The 16,242-nt window shown below is 45.2% G+C and overlaps 1 protein-coding gene across 1 annotated transcript in view; it reads left to right on the top strand.

Annotated features, from left to right (window-relative positions):
- Positions 1 to 16,242, top strand: part of NCAPH2 (non-SMC condensin II complex subunit H2) — a 266,518-nt gene that overhangs the window by 142,872 nt on the left and 107,404 nt on the right. The window contains exons 14-16 of the mRNA XM_086918830.1: positions 1,482 to 1,535; positions 2,292 to 2,362; positions 2,547 to 2,673. Of these exons, the coding sequence (XP_086774956.1) occupies positions 1,482 to 1,535; positions 2,292 to 2,362; positions 2,547 to 2,673 (252 nt within the window). The remainder of the gene's footprint in view (positions 1 to 1,481; positions 1,536 to 2,291; positions 2,363 to 2,546; positions 2,674 to 16,242) is intronic.

Genomic DNA, 16,242 nt, shown 5'->3' with positions numbered 1-16,242 from the left:
CATACACAGTCAGACTAATGTCAAAACCCAGATTGAGACACGTTGTGATGGTCTAACTCATACTAAGAGCTATGTGATCTCCAAGCCCAAACTGAGAGTCAAAAAGTATATGAATCATCTGCTGAGACTAGGCAATCTAAGAGGACAAAAGCTATCTTCTATACGTGACTGTCGCACAAACACACTTAAATATCCTAGTCTAGGTTGAGATGTCTAAAGGCACTCCTGATCCCAACTAAAAAAAAACATAAAAATGATTTATACTGAGGTAAACACTCAAAGCACCCTGATTTCTAGGCAGTGCTTCGAGGACTAAAACGAGACATAAAATGGAGACATACAAAGAAACATCTTACTTCTGAGTGACTGCAAGTCCCAAAAATCGGCTAAACCTACAGAAATCAAGTGATTTGTTTTTTCTTAGACCAGCTGGAGTCCTAAATCGGTCTCCTACAGAGTGAAAGACAGAGGCATTCTGCGAATTAGAGTTTCTGTCTACAGCAGTAGTATTGTCCAAACCTATTTAAAGCAATCTCTGAATCCAGACTGTGGAGACACATCATCAATTGTTTCTTTCAGTCTCCTTCTCAAACCTTCATTATTATTTTTTGATGTACTGCTAATTTAAGTTGGGAACAGGTGTTGGACCCCCACATAAACTCATTACTTGCTGATTGGTCAAGAAAATTAAATGCCCTGCCATCCCCATTTCTTTTCTACATGGCCAATATTGCAAAAAATAGCTACCATTTCATATTCCACCCAAGTGAGCCTTACGCATCTACTTTACACCTCCTTCATTGGCTGCTGGAATTAAACCTGGGGAAATGTCCTTGGTATAATGTGTTGTAGTCGGGGCCACTGGGATTATTCAATTACGCAGCCGTGGCTTTTTAAAAAGAATTATGTATTTGCCACATGAGCCATAATTTGTTGCATAATCTGCGTACTTTAACACAAATAATTTGTTTCTAGCACAAACTGGTAAAAAGTTACCAAAAACGAAGTGGCATGTTGTTGCTCTGTGGACGGCCCATTTCAAAGGTTAACTAGTTACTTTTCGGTTGGTTATTGCTAGATTTGGTTGTTAAACTGGCATAAATGAAGTGCCACCCTTGCCCAGACAGTGTTAACAAGTGTAAAAGTGATAAAATAATGAAGTACTATTGTCACAAAATGTGCCACATTACACTGTATAATTAGCTTTTTCTTGCTGCATAATTTAGTCAACCCCGCTGCCTAATTCCAGTGGCCATGGTTTTAGTAGCATGTGTTTTGTATCTCTTAAAGCTGCAGTCTTTTCACTTTGAATGACTCTATTGCCCAGTTTAATGGTCTACAATATATCTACCTCTGAAGTATAAAAGCATGAGTTTACAATGCCAGGAATCAAATTTGTGAACTGCAGTTTCCACATTTGTGATTCTTCTCTTATTCGCAAAGTATCTTTTCTGATTGGACATTGTATGGTATATTTTCAGATCAATATGGATCCGAAATGCTAAAATCCAAGCGGAAAGGGCCCAGTTTTGCCGGTAAGAAAATAAAAGCTTGGGTTATACTCGTTTGCATGTCCACGGATGGTTCTAATGCATGTCTAACTCTTTGTTGTCTTCCAGTCTCTTGGCTAAACAAATCACATTTTACATTTATATTGCTTTATATGGGCTGATTTTTCTCTGTGAATATTGCTAACATTTATGGTTTGTGGGTATTCTTGCTTGGAAAAGGCAAGGTCATGCATTCTTTACTGTCTTCACACAGCAGAGAGATTTGATATTTGATGACAGGTGGAACTGAATGCTTGACAGATGAAACCTGCTGTATTTTGTGTTGGGTATGTTGAGTGGGGCTTTGATAGCGGAGTTAATTTGAGCATTGTGAAAGAGCTGTCATCTAGACCTTACCTACTAGGATCAGCATAATTTCAAAGATTTCTCAGTCGGCTTAAACTTCCACCCAGAAAAATGTCATGCCTAGGGAATAATCTGCTGTGTGATATTTCATTTAACTAAGTTTGTTACTCAGTGTCCTGTTTTGCTCTTCTTGCATGCTTTAGCCAGGGTGAAAGAATGCTTCAAGCACCTTCGCATACCAGTATGCAAACCTATGCCTACACTTCTTTGTGATTAGTATTCATAAAATCCCCATTGTTGACACTGTGAGCCGCATTAGCATTGGGAAATGGTCCCTGGGTGCGGGTGCTAGTTCGTTACATGACCTGTACTTAGTCTAGATGTGTTTTATGGTACACAAGCCTTTGAACTTGGGTCCTGCTTTGTTTCTGCTAGATATGGAAGTCCTGTATTGGAAGCACTTAAAAGAACGGATGGCAGCACAGAAGCTGTTGCTACGGAGGATGGTAAGCACACCGCTTTATACTAGAGAAGTTATTTGATGCAAAGCCTAGAGCACTTGTGTCTTAAAACAAATGGTGTGGAGGGTGGACATGTATGGGGCTATCTGTGTTCTGCCTCGATCGATAGAAAATAAACAATGGGTGATGGCCGGAAATGTCTTTAACTTGCTGTAGTCTTGTTCTTTAGGGTTCCCGCTTTGCAAAGGAGGCAGAGGACTTTCAGAGGCAGCAAGAGGAGAATGCAGATGAGCTTCACCTGAATCATATTGAGCATGATCGTACAGGGGATTACTTGGATCACGATGGTTTGGCAGGTATACTAAGGCCTTTTCCTTGGTCTGCAAGTTACAGGTTGTGGGAGCACAGAACACTCAGCCAATGAAATGCAGTATTAGGTTCAAAAGAAATCCCAGTAAAACATCACAAAACTCTCAACACATCCATAACCTTCTAATATTTGCAGGTCACAAAAACTGATCTCATATACTTTTTTTTTTTGTCCTAAGCAGAAGATTTTTTTTAAATGTTATTCTGAACCCTAGCATATACCTGGCTACTCAGCCCCAATAAAACTTTTTGAGCTTGACCTTGGCAAAGTAATTTTTGTTTCATCGCGCTGTTTTTCAAAATCTTTGTTTTTCTTGCCATATCAGCTCTGGTGTTCCATCTTTTTGAAATATGATTTTTTTTGTTTTTTGAAAATAAAATCTTTCAGTTAAGTGGAAAAGTCTTGTTTCAATGCAATGATCTCTACCAGGTATTGTGCCCAGTTTAATGGCACAGTGTCCTTGTGTACTTTGGGGGATTCAGTGCAGCAAAGTCTTCATTTGGGGCATTGTGAGTGACCAGAGTGCTAGTAGTGGCTGATGGGTTTGAGGCATTGGCACTGTTTACTTTTTTTTTTCCATTCTGTGTCTTTCTTGACCATGAAGAATGAGATAGAGCATCTAGAAAAAGTGGGGGCAGCCATGCAGAAAGAGGGCACTTTGTCACAGACACTCAAAGTTGAAGTACATTATACATTTGTTTTTCAAAGCCAGTGTCTTTTATCAGCTTCTCACAGCATCTGCAGTTATGTTGGACTTGGCAGCTTGGCACACTATACATAGAGTGGTCAGCAATGACTTCTTCAGTGCTTGCTCCCCTGTGGCACTCCGTTGAGATAGTGTGCAACAACAGCCACTTGGATGGGAGGAAATGCACGCTTGCAGTGACTTTCAGATACAGTCTTTAATTCACTATGGACATTTTCTCCGGTAAAAGGCGATCTCTAGAAAATTAGCTGACTAAGCATGAAGTGCTGAATTTGGTATTACGAGATACCATTAAAAAATATTCGAAGTAGTTGCTTGTTGTGCATAGGAAAGGGCTATCTTTGGGACATGCACATACTGTCTAAAAATTAATTTTGTGGTGTCCACTCACTACTACCAACACAACATACTTCCATTTTGATTAAGATAAATACCCTGTAGGTTCAAAAGCTTTCATGGCAGCTACCTGTGTTTTCTGGCATTCCACAATAATCCTCACATAGACAGTATGCTTGCCCAAAACTTCATTGGCTGCAGATACAATTGCAGTCCCCAGTGAATCTTGTGTTCTCTCAGAAATGCAGACAATTTTCTGTAGCTTTCATAGTAAAGTTCTGTTTGTAGGGGAATCATAGCTATGATAAATGTGAAGTTCTTGGCATACTAGAAGCCCAGTCTTCGGAAGATTATGCAGTGCCTTATATTAGTGGACTTTAAATTAGCTGAACCCGTTGCCCTGCTCTGCAATTTGATGTATTCTGTTTATCTCATTAACAAGTTTTGTCTTTATGAGAACCCTTAAAAAATGTCTGCAGGTTTAGTGAAAACTGATTTATGCCAACTAGGAGGATGCATTCTTCATGCCATACTGTGCTGAGCAGCCCCTGTCCTGGCAGACAAATGCTCAACACCTAATATCATGCTCCTTCTGTAGTCCAATTTATGCAATGGTTCTAGCCACCAAACGAAAACCCTTTCACTTTATCACTGTTTGAGTCAAGGGTGCTCTATCTACCTCTTAGTACCTTCTTTCCAATTAATCAAGGGATGTTGATGTTACCGCAGAAGGGCAATACCCCCCACAAATACTCAATATACATGCATTGGTGATGCAATGTTACTATTGGTGAATAAAGCTCAGATGACGGTCCTTAGTTCCAAATCATATCACTCTGCCGATTCAACATTCAGTAGAAAAATAGCGCAAACAGGCACTCTTTCTAAGCAGTCAGCTGTCAGTAGAGCATGCATCTCCATTAAGACAAACTTTAATGGCCTTTGTCATACCTAGAAGTTAGTAGTTGCTCCTTATCTTTATTTGGCAAAAGCAAAACTTTAGTACTACTCTTCTATCAGAGTAAGTCTTTGTGCAATTGTTGTGTGCATTAAGTTGTCATTAAATTATATTTTTCAAAATCCCACCAATTCAGAATTTCTTGAATGGGTTGAAAAGAATGATTTTTCCCAAGCAGGACTCCTTATGGTGATCCCTATGCTCTTGTAACCCTTTCAGTTTAAATATCAATGCAACCTATGTTTTTGTAATGGAAAGTGACTTTCTTCATTGAACTTCTTTTGACCAGGAGAGAGAATGATATTGAGGAACACTCTACAGATAAATCATTTTTGATAGATACTTCTAACTGCAGAATCCTCATCTTTATAATGATTTCCCAGAATAGCTCCTGTTTGCGAAAAGTTGTGGTGTGTGGCTCGGTCTCGACTTCGCTCTGCCCCAGAAGTGACAACTGGATCCTCATATAAGCGCCACCCAAGTATGCTGTCATCAGTTACTTTCTTTCTTCGCCTCCATACGCTAGCTCCTAATTGTTTCTTACCAGTTGATAAGGTTTTTCCCCCCAAATTGTTTTCCATAGTGCTAGGGAGCAGGTCCCCTCCTAAAACTACAGGATTTATGCAAGCAGCTCTCTGTGACAGATCCCCTAAAGGTATGTCTCTGGTGTCTGGGATAAGGCCAAGATTCTGTCATGTGAGGAATGTGACCTTGTGCATACAAAGGCAATTTGGGATCTCGAAGCCCCATTCCTGTTCGCAATAGAGTGTGGGGATCAGTTTTCGGGGCTGCTCCCGCCACAATCTTTGTCAGTGTCTAAATCTTCAAGTAAGTCGAAGTCCTAAAAGAAGCCTAAGAAGACTAAACAAGGATTGTTGCTGTCTCGCCACTCTCCCTCTGAGAAGTTGGAAGGACATTAAGCTTCTCTTAATGGCATTCCAGGTCTCCCTCCAAGGAGCTGATGCCACAGATAAATGCGTGGCTGTCAGAGAAGTTGCAAAAAATTGAGACTTTGAAGGAAGCCATGTTGTTCATTTTGGCACCCTTCCCGCTCCCTCTGGCATACCTTCGAGCCCCACAAATCCGCAGAAGCCTCCAGTCGTTATCGCTGGCAGATCTGCCCTTGCTGCCATTTGTGCTTCCTGAACATATTTCGTGTTCTGCTCTGGACTCAAACGCCCATTCGACACCATGATCAACACCGGTTCCTGGTGTGTCGAGTTTGGCCCAGACACCAGAGGAGGACCTGGATCCTATTGCCCTGTCCGACTTCGAACCAAATTCGGTTCGAACAAGGGTGCGTCCTGGAGCAGTCCAGAACCGACAAGTACCTTTTCACTCTAACGCAATTGCAGCGTTGTGATGGGTCAGAGTGTTGTGGTTTGACGCTCAGCCTGTGTGGAGAACAGGGAAAGTTTGCATGACTGTTTGGCCGGCTCGAGAGGCTGGCCAAACAGTCATGTGCACTTTGAAGTGGGCAAACCACTACTTCTATGCCCTCCTCTTTCATCTGAACAGCCGCTCCATCCCCAGCAGCAGAAACAAATAAAATTATATATAATAACATACAGTTATCATTTTATTTTTCCTTTGATCTGCTGCTTAAACGCTGTGGGGCGATGCTTCTCTGCCTTAGCAGAGGAGCCGCCACTGCTACCTTGATAACTGCCTATTGGAGGTGGGCTTATCACAGTCAGTTGTAGACCACCTCCAGATGTAAGCGCACCTCCTGACATAGTTGTGGTTCACTGGCAACATGCTGAAGTTACACTTGATCCCTTTGCAGAATCTCCTTTATATCTGAGTCATGCTGGTTTTGCAGCGTGAATCTTTCTGGATTCACTATGCTGTGCATTATTCCGCGGTCTTGTGGTTGGGTCCGGAATCGTAGTCTTTTCTTTGTTTTTTTGTTTTTTTTCATAGCCCAGGTGGGCGTCGACGTCCCACCTCTTGGTGTATTTCCGGTGACGTCGGCACACTTCCTGCGGAAGCACCCACTCTTGGGCGCCATCTTCAGATTCTTTTTTCCGCGGTTGGGTCTGGATCGTTCCTGCGAGGGCTCCAGACATTTTTGGAGAAAAGAAGAAAAAACACAGTTTTTTGGATGAAAAACATTGGAGAAGACTTCAGGAGACTACATCATCGAGAAGATCGACGAAAGAGGGAAGAGAGTTCCAGAACTTCGATTTTCCATCGAGGAATGCGAGTGCAGGGGGTCCCCTGAACGCATGAGCTGTACAAGACTCCTTTCAAGTTCTGCGCAAATTGCCACTACAAGTACGCACAGAAGGACCAGCACCCGGTTTGCAACCTCTGCCTACCGGTAGACCACGAGAGCAGCGACTGTTCCGCCTTTACGCCGAAAACTCTTCGAGTTCGAGCGAGACAGCGAGTAGCCAACGCCACAATGCAGGGCAAGGGCCAGCCCCCTTCCCTTCGAGACCTGGGTCTATCTTCAGACAAAGAAGACAACAACGCCGCCGACGAAGATGACGGCTACACGGTCGTATTGACCGATATTACGAAGACGCCAAAGAAGGTAGGAGACTCTACGGCCCCTAAAACCCCGAGAGACCAAGAGTCTCGAGAGATCGAGGGAAAATCCTCGAAAGCGCCGAAAGCTTCGGCGCCCGCACCTAAACCCAGGCCCAGCGGATCCTCTGAGAAGGAAGGCTGTCGATTCTCCCAAACTGCTGGCTCATCTGTCCCAAACCCGTCCCCTGCTATCTAATCACATCAGCACCGATGGGCTTTATGGGTCGGTGGCAGACTGGCTCACGTCAGCCAGCGACATTTTTGCTCCCCTAACTAGGTTTCCCCAATCCCGGCACAGTAACTCCCACAAATGGTTTACCCCCCATCTTAAGACCCTTCACCTGGAGCTTCGACAGCTTGAGCGTAAGTGGAGGAGAGACTACTGCTCTCTAAGCAGAGATGCCTATGTGGCCGCCCGCAATAGGTACAAACTGGCCATCACTGCTGCAAAAAAAGCTTACGCTTCAGGGAAAATCCTATCTGCCCCCTGCCAGTCGAAAGAAATCTTTAAAGTTCTAAATGAATTTACCTCCGACCCCAGGACGCTCCCAACTCAGGCCCCCACACAGGAAGCATGCAATACCATTAGCACCTTTTTCATTGAAAAAATTGTATTGATTAGGGACACCATCCCAGTCATTCCTCCTGGCGCTGGATCGGTTTCCCCTCCCCACAACACTTTCTCATTTACACAACTTCCCCTTCTAGATTCCACTTCTCTGGCTACTCTCGCCACTCGCATCAAGTCTGGTTCCCCAGACGACTGCTGCCCCCCCTCCATACTCCGGGACATCTGCCACTCTCTACCCGACTGCATCCTCCCCCTGTTAAACTCCTCTCTCTCCTCCGGCGCGGTGCCTGGCGCCTTCAAGGAGGCTGTGCTGGTGCCCCTTCTGAAGAAGCCAGGGGCTGACCCCGCCGTCCCGGCAAATTACCGTCCTATCTCTCTCCTACCTTTCTTTTCTAAAATCCTGGAAGCCCACGTCACCACCTGTCTCTCTCAGTTTATCGAGAGCTCCAACTTCCTCGAGGCTAACCAAGCTGGCTTCAGACCCGGCCACTCTACGGAGACAGTGATCTTGGCCGTGCTGGATGCCTTGAGAGACGGTGTCGACAAGGGTACCCCCCAGGCCTTGGTATTATTAGATCTGTCAGCCGCCTTCGACACAGTGGATCATAACATCCTTCTCCACCGTGTCGAGCAGGCTGGCATCCAAGGCCTGGCGTTGGCCTGGGTCAAATCCTTTTTGACCGGCAGGTCTCAGACCCTTAGTCTGGGCACTTTTAGGGCTCCCAGGGAGCATTCGCCCTGTGGGGTCCCCCAGGGTTCTTCTCTATCCCCTCTCCTTTTCAATCTTTATCTTCGCCCCCTTCTTTTTTCACTGAGGCAGTGGGACGTCACCGTGTTTAATTATGCGGACGACCTACAACTCATCTTTTCTCTTAACTCTCCCTCTGCTATTCCTAACTTTCAGGCAGTCATGTCCCACATCCTTCATTGGATGGGCCACAACCAGCTAAAACTGAACCCCGGTAAGACGGAGCTCCTTCTTCCTGGCAGGAGCGCCACCTTCTGGGGGCCACAATTCTGGCCGGCGGAACTTGGTCCCTCCCCCACACCGGTGACCTCGGTGAAGAGTCTGGGGGTCACTATCGACTCAGGCTTATCCCTTGGGCCGCAAGTGGGGACGGTGGTCTCGTCCTGCATCTACCAGCTGCGCAGGATCAGGAAAGTGGCATACCTCCTTACACCTGATGCCCTCCTGCGAGTCATCATGGCCCTCGTCCTCTCCCGCTTAGATTTTTCTAACGCAATCTACCACGGTCTGCCTAAAACATCGATGGCTAGACTGCAAGCGGTTCAAAATCAAGCGGCGAGACTGGCCCTAGGGATTCCGAAGTGGCAATCCGCCAGGCCCCTCCTTACCAAACTTCACTGGCTCCCTGTCACCTCAAGGGTAGCCTTCAAGATCGGCTGTATCATCTTTAAGTCGTTAGCTGGGGCCTGCCCCGCCTTTGTAAAATCTCTGATCATTCCCTACCGCCCATCCCGGGATCTGAGATCCGCTCACCTTCATTTCTTGACCGTCCCCTCTTACAAGCTTTGCAGATCTGGAGGCCGGAGATTTGCATACCTGGCCCCCAAGCTATGGAACTCTTTTCCTCTATCTCTCAAAACTTCCAACTCTTTGTCCCTCTTCCGTAAGTCTTTAAAAACCTGGCTTTTCCCCCAATCTGGCTAGTCTCTCTGTCCTCTTTACTTCCAACCAGCGCCAGGAAACCCATGGTGTCAGTGCGCTTTACAAGCACCCCTTACAATACAAGGAGTCCCCGGCGCTGAGAGCTGAAGAACAGCTAAAGCCGTCAAACGTCTCCGAAAAAGAAGGAACGTCCGACGCCGAGGGAGACGGACCCGAAAAAGGCCCCACTTTGTTTTTAATTTAATACAGGTTGGTCGGTATTAAAAAATTTTTGTACATGCCTCAACCTTGTATTTTTAATATTGCACCCACAGTTACACTCACATCTTAATTTGGGCACTGTTGCACTCACCACATCCCGCTCCGCTGTAAATCAGGCGTTGTAGCACGCTGGGGAGGCATTCGGCCACCCCAGCGGGGACCCAATGATGAAGCAAGTCACCAACTAGTGGTGAGTGAGGGTCCTTTTACAAAAAGATATGATTTGCCATCCCCCTGGAAACCATACAAGGAACATTGTTTCCCCTTGTCAATATTTTTCTCTAAAGGGGTTTTTTGGTTCTTGAGGGGAGTAGTAAGAGGAACATATATAAAGAAAAAGACACTACAAACCCTTTTTTTGAATTATCCTTTATTCATTTGCACCTAGTCACTCCTTAGTTGTTGTTGAAATATTGATTGGGGTACAGGAGTGCCTGCTCATGCCCTTACTCTCTAGTTGTTTATTGATATATTGCGCAGCGCACAGCTGTGAGAGTTTCAGTTCTCTGAAGTAGTATAGCTTCGTCTGTAAAATCAATCCACCATGGAAGATTAGTGTCTCTCCTCTCCCACAGAAGAAGTGGTTATTTTATTAGGTGATAATACTCTAATTTTTGACCCTTTTCTACTACATGCCATCTCGCAAACTAGTGACCTCAAGCGCAATGACTCTAGTCTAACTTCATGGTTCCGCTGGTTGTATCGACTGCCGGCCTGTAGCCTTGAACTAATATATAAATCCATATGTTAGACACTCTTGTAATTATTACACTAACTAAATCGGGCATTATGAATTTTGGCATGGCTTAGTGAGCATTGTCTATAATACTATAATATTTGCTCCATCTGGCACATGGGGGATTTGAACCCCGAATGTAAACATATTATCAAGACACTATCTCTTTAAGAGCTGGAGCCCAGCGTAAAGGAGTTTACGTTAGGCTACCCACGTGATCGGAACTCCCTTGAACTACATTTTAAATGCGATCCCGGGAAAATGCATTTTGCTTCCGGGGAGACAGCAGCCCAGAGTGCAGGTACAATGCGGGGAGTCGCGAGAGCCGAAGTAAGTCACAAGCTCTGACTTGATTTAGCGGCAACAAAGGAAAATAATTCTGATTCGTGGGATAACAATTTTTTTCCCCCCTTTGTGAAGATAAACTCCGCGTGAAGGCATCCCGCGCTGTCTCGACCCATGGGGAGAGTCTATTATTCTTGTAACGTGAGTGTATGTGTTCGTATGTCGATGTTGATAAGCGCACCACTGAGATCTTACCAGGGGCCCCTTCTTACACTGGTTTTCCAGGCACTGTTGGAAGAGGCACGACACTATTTAGGACGAAGCATGTTAGCTACTCTTTCTTTAATTATTACTTTTGGCAGTGTCAGATTGAGTAAAATATACTCCCTCTACATTCTGCCCACATTAAAATAAAAGCAGCTGAAATGCAGCTTGTTAACATTACCTTGGGGTGGAAAAGTCTTTCACTTTATCGATGGGGGACATTAGTAAACCTTGAAGGCTCTCTGTGAATTTCAGTGCCTAGGAATGGTCACCCCAAACAAAATAATGGCTTTGACACCATTCTGACATTGTGCATGTAATATCGCTATGCACTATATTCTGCTAATATGATAAGCTTATTTCATGTCAGTGTGTCATTAAGTGTTATTGTGTATTGTCTTTTTCTCTCCACAGGTTTTTTTACTCCTGCAAATCGCAGTGAGTTACCACGGCGACTAACCGTGACTAATACTTCATAAAAAATAATTTTTCACATTTAAGAGCCTCACGGGAGGGTGCGCCATAACGCGCGTACACCACCGGAGGACTAAATTTAGGTCCTGACGAATGCTGAGCAAATTTGCAGTTGTAACAGCAGAAACATGTTGACCAGTTGTTTGTTCAAAGGATACAGGTTTCCTGAAACTGAACCTTGTAGTCCGCCACTTTGTTTTTAATTTAATACAGGTTGGTCGGTATTAAAAAAAATTTGTACATGCCTCAACCTTGTATTTTTAATATTGCACCCACAGTTACACTCACATCTTAATTTGGGCACTGTTGCACTCACCACATCCCGCTCCGCTGTAAATCAGGCGTTGTAGCACGCTGGGGAGGCATTCGGCCACCCCAGCGGGGACCCAATGATGAAGCAAGTCACCAACTAGTGGTGAGTGAGGGTCCTTTTACAAAAAGATATGATTTGCCATCCCCCTGGAAACCATACAAGGAACATTGTTTCCCCTTGTGAATATTTTTCTCTAAAGGGGTTTTTTGGTTCTTGAGGGGAGTAGTAAGAGGAACATATATAAAGAAAAAGACACTACAAACCCTTTTTTTGAATTATCCTTTATTCATTTGCACCTAGTCACTCCTTAGTTGTTGTTGAAATATTGATTGGGGTACAGGAGTGCCTGCTCATGCCCTTACTCTCTAGTTGTTTATTGATATATTGCGCAGCGCACAGCTGTGAGAGTTTCAGTTCTCTGAAGTAGTATAGCTTCGTCTGTAAAATCAATCCACCATGGAAGATTAGTGTCTCTCCTCTCCCACAGAAGAAGTGGTTATTTTATTAGGTGATAATACTCTAATTTTTGACCCTTTTCTACTACATGCCATCTCGCAAACTAGTGACCTCAAGCGCAATGACTCTAGTCTAACTTCATGGTTCCGCTGGTTGTATCGACTGCCGGCCTGTAGCCTTGAACTAATATATAAATCCATATGTTAGACACTCTTGTAATTATTACACTAACTAAATCGGGCATTATGAATTTTGGCATGGCTTAGTGAGCATTGTCTATAATACTATAATATTTGCTCCATCTGGCACATGGGGGATTTGAACCCCGAATGTAAACATATTATCAAGACACTATCTCTTTAAGAGCTGGAGCCCAGCGTAAAGGAGTTTACGTTAGGCTACCCACGTGATCGGAACTCCCTTGAACTACATTTTAAATGCGATCCCGGGAAAATGCATTTTGCTTCCGGGGAGACAGCAGCCCAGAGTGCAGGTACAATGCGGGGAGTCGCGAGAGCCGAAGTAAGTCACAAGCTCTGACTTGATTTAGCGGCAACAAAGGAAAATAATTCTGATTCGTGGGATAACAATTTTTTTCCCCCCTTTGTGAAGATAAACTCCGCGTGAAGGCATCCCGCGCTGTCTCGACCCATGGGGAGAGTCTATTATTCTTGTAACGTGAGTGTATGTGTTCGTATGTCGCTGTTGATAAGCGCACCACTGAGATCTTACCAGGGGCCCCTTCTTACACTGGTTTTCCAGGAACTGTTGGAAGAGGCACGACACTATTTAGGACGAAGCATGTTAGCTACTCTTTCTTTAATTATTACTTTTGGCAGTGTCAGATTGAGTAAAATATACTCCCTCTACATTCTGCCCACATTAAAATAAAAGCAGCTGAAATACAGCTTGTTAACATTACCTTGGGGTGGAAAAGTCTTTCACTTTATCGATGGGGGACATTAGTAAACCTTGAAGGCTCTCTGTGAATTTCAGTGCCTAGGAATGGTCACCCCAAACAAAATAATGGCTTTGACACCATTCTGACATTGTGCATGTAATATCGCTATGCACTATATTCTGCTAATATGATAAGCTTATTTCATGTCAGTGTGTTATTAAGTGTTATTGTGTATTGTCTTTTTCTCTCCACAGGTTTTTTTACTCCTGCAAATCGCAGTGAGTTACCACGGCGACTAACCGTGACTAATACTTCATAAAAAATAATTTTTCACATTTAAGAGCCTCACGGGAGGGTGCGCCATAACGCGCGTACACCACCGGAGGACTAAATTTAGGTCCTGACGAATGCTGAGCAAATTTGCAGTTGTAACAGCAGAAACATGTTGACCAGTTGTTTGTTCAAAGGATACAGGTTTCCTGAAACTGAACCTTGTAGTCCGCCACTTTGTTTTTAATTTAATACAGGTTGGTCGGTATTAAAACATTTTTGTACATGCCTCAACCTTGTATTTTTAATATTGCACCCACAGTTACACTCACATCTTAATTTGGGCACTGTTGCACTCACCACATCCCGCTCCGCTGTAAATCAGGCGTTGTAGCACGCTGGGGAGGCATTCGGCCACCCCAGCGGGGACCCAATGATGAAGCAAGTCACCAACTAGTGGTGAGTGAGGGTCCTTTTACAAAAAGATATGATTTGCCATCCCCCTGGAAACCATACAAGGAACATTGTTTCCCCTTGTGAATATTTTTCTCTAAAGGGGGTTTTTGGTTCTTGAGGGGAGTAGTAAGAGGAACATATATAAAGAAAAAGACACTACAAACCCTTTTTTTGAATTATCCTTTATTCATTTGCACCTAGTCACTCCTTAGTTGTTGTTGGAACAGCTAAAGCCGTCAAACGTCTCCGAAAAAGAAGGAACGTCCGACGCCGAGGGAGACGGACCCGAAAAAGGCCCCAGCGCCGACGCCGAAGATAAGCTCGGCGCCGAAACCTTCGACGCCGAAAATTTGTTCAGCGCCGAAGAGATCGGCCGACCCATTAGACGCAGATCTGGCAGCCGAAATGAAGAAGAAGAAGAGACGTCTCGAAGCAGAAATGGAAAACATCCTGCAACGAACAAAGGATTTCGACACCAGGATGAAAGACTACATAATCCCGACCAAGCCACAGGTGCATGAGGTGGTCGTGGAGGAAGAGGATGAAGTCGAGGAACAGTCTGGGAATGTCGAAACATTAGACGAACCAGACAAAGACGAGGCCTTCGACTACTATGAGGAGGACGACGACTGCAGGACGCTCCTGGGTTCGGCGACCTCGGAAAGCCAGGAGATCGACTGGCAGGATGTCGACACAGAGAGTCTCGAAGAAAGCGTTGACACTTATCCTTCGAGGCCTTCGCCGCCAGATGGCATTGGCGTGTACAACACGGTCATCAGGAATGCAGCGGCTGTCTTCAAGGTGAAACTCGACGAAGAGCAGCAGAAGGCTGACTTTCTCCTCGAAACATTGCTCCCCACACAGACCAAGAGCCAGTACCTGCCAATGCTAGAAAGTGTCATGGCACAAGGGAAAGAAGCCTTCAGGGAGTCTGCTACTTGCAAGGCAGTCACCCCGAGGACTGAAAAGAAGTACAAACATTCATCCAAGGACCCAGCCTATATCCAGGGCACAGTCTTAGCAGACTCAATCATTGCTGCCACAGCAAGGAAGAGGGCTAATGTGTCTACTACCTCAGGACCACCTCCAAACAAGGAGAGCAAGAGGATGGACTTGGAAGGGAGAAGAATTGAAAGGAATGCTGCGATCCAGTGGCGAATGGCTAATTCTCATGCACTACTAAACAGACATCAGGTCCAAATCATGGAGGAACTGGGCAAGTTGATGAAAAACATGCCTCAGGAATTCAGAGAGAGAGCTGAAAACCTAGTCGAAGAGGGGAAGAATGTGGCAGACTCTTGCATCAAGACAGCTCTGGACGGAGCGGATACCTCCAGTAGGCTCATGATGATGATGATGGGCATCACTGAAAGAAGACAAGCCTGGCTCAGGGTGTCAGGCTTCAAGCCAGAGGTACAACTCAGCATACTGAACACCCCGTTCAACAGACAGACCTTGTTCGGGGCCCCAGTAGATGAAAAGCTCAGCCAACTAAAGAAGGACAATGAAACAGCAAGGTCCATGGGGGCATTGCAGTTCAGAGGGTCCAAAAGGCGCACCCCATCACGAAGGCCCAACGGCAGGGGTGGGAACCAGCCAGGAACATCGCACCAGGCGTTCCAACAATCCCACCAGACGGAGAACCAAACACAGCAAGGCCAGCAAAAGCAGTCCTGGCAATACCAGCAGAGGGGCCAGCCCTTTCGCAGGAGAGGCAATGGACGGGGCCAGAATAGGAGGGGAGGTCAGCAACCCCCCACCAAGTGACTTGGTCAGGCAACATGTGCCCACCCAAATAAGAACTCCCAGGGTGAGGCACGAGAACAGCACGCAGGGGTCAGGCGCACCAAGTACCTGCGGGCATGTGAGACCAGTGGGAGGAAGAATAAAACATTACTTTCAGGAGTGGAAGAAAATAACTTCAGACAAATGGGTTCTAAACATCATGCAGTTCGGATACTGCATAGAACTGGAAAAGACACCAACAAGCAGAAAGCCAAAGAGAAGGCAACTAGCAAAGAAAGAGCTGCAGCTACTCCAAAAGGAAGTGGGAGAGCTCCTGCGAAAACAAGCCATAGAACCAGTACCTTACAGAGAAAGGAACAGAGGGGTGTATTCTACGTACTTCCTGGTGCCAAAGGTAGACGAAACAATGAGACCCATCCTGGACCTAAGGTTCTTAAACAAATTCATAAGAACGCAGAAGTTCAAAATGACATCCCTGCAAGAGGTGCTCCCTCAATTGCTTGCAAAAAGGAGACTTCATGGTCACTATAGACCTAAAGGATGCCTACCTGCACATACCAATGAACAGAAGTCACAAACATCTACTCAGATTCGCCATAGGGGAACACCACTATCAGTTCACAACCCTAGCGTTCGGTCTAAAGTCGGCGCCAAGGG

Source organism: Lissotriton vulgaris, chromosome 1_1 (assembly GCF_964263255.1).
Source record: "Lissotriton vulgaris chromosome 1_1, aLisVul1.2, whole genome shotgun sequence".
In the NCBI taxonomy this organism is placed as follows: Eukaryota; Metazoa; Chordata; class Amphibia; order Caudata; family Salamandridae; genus Lissotriton; species Lissotriton vulgaris.
Note: the sequence above shows the minus strand (reverse complement) of the source record. Positions and strands in the feature narration are given on the sequence as shown.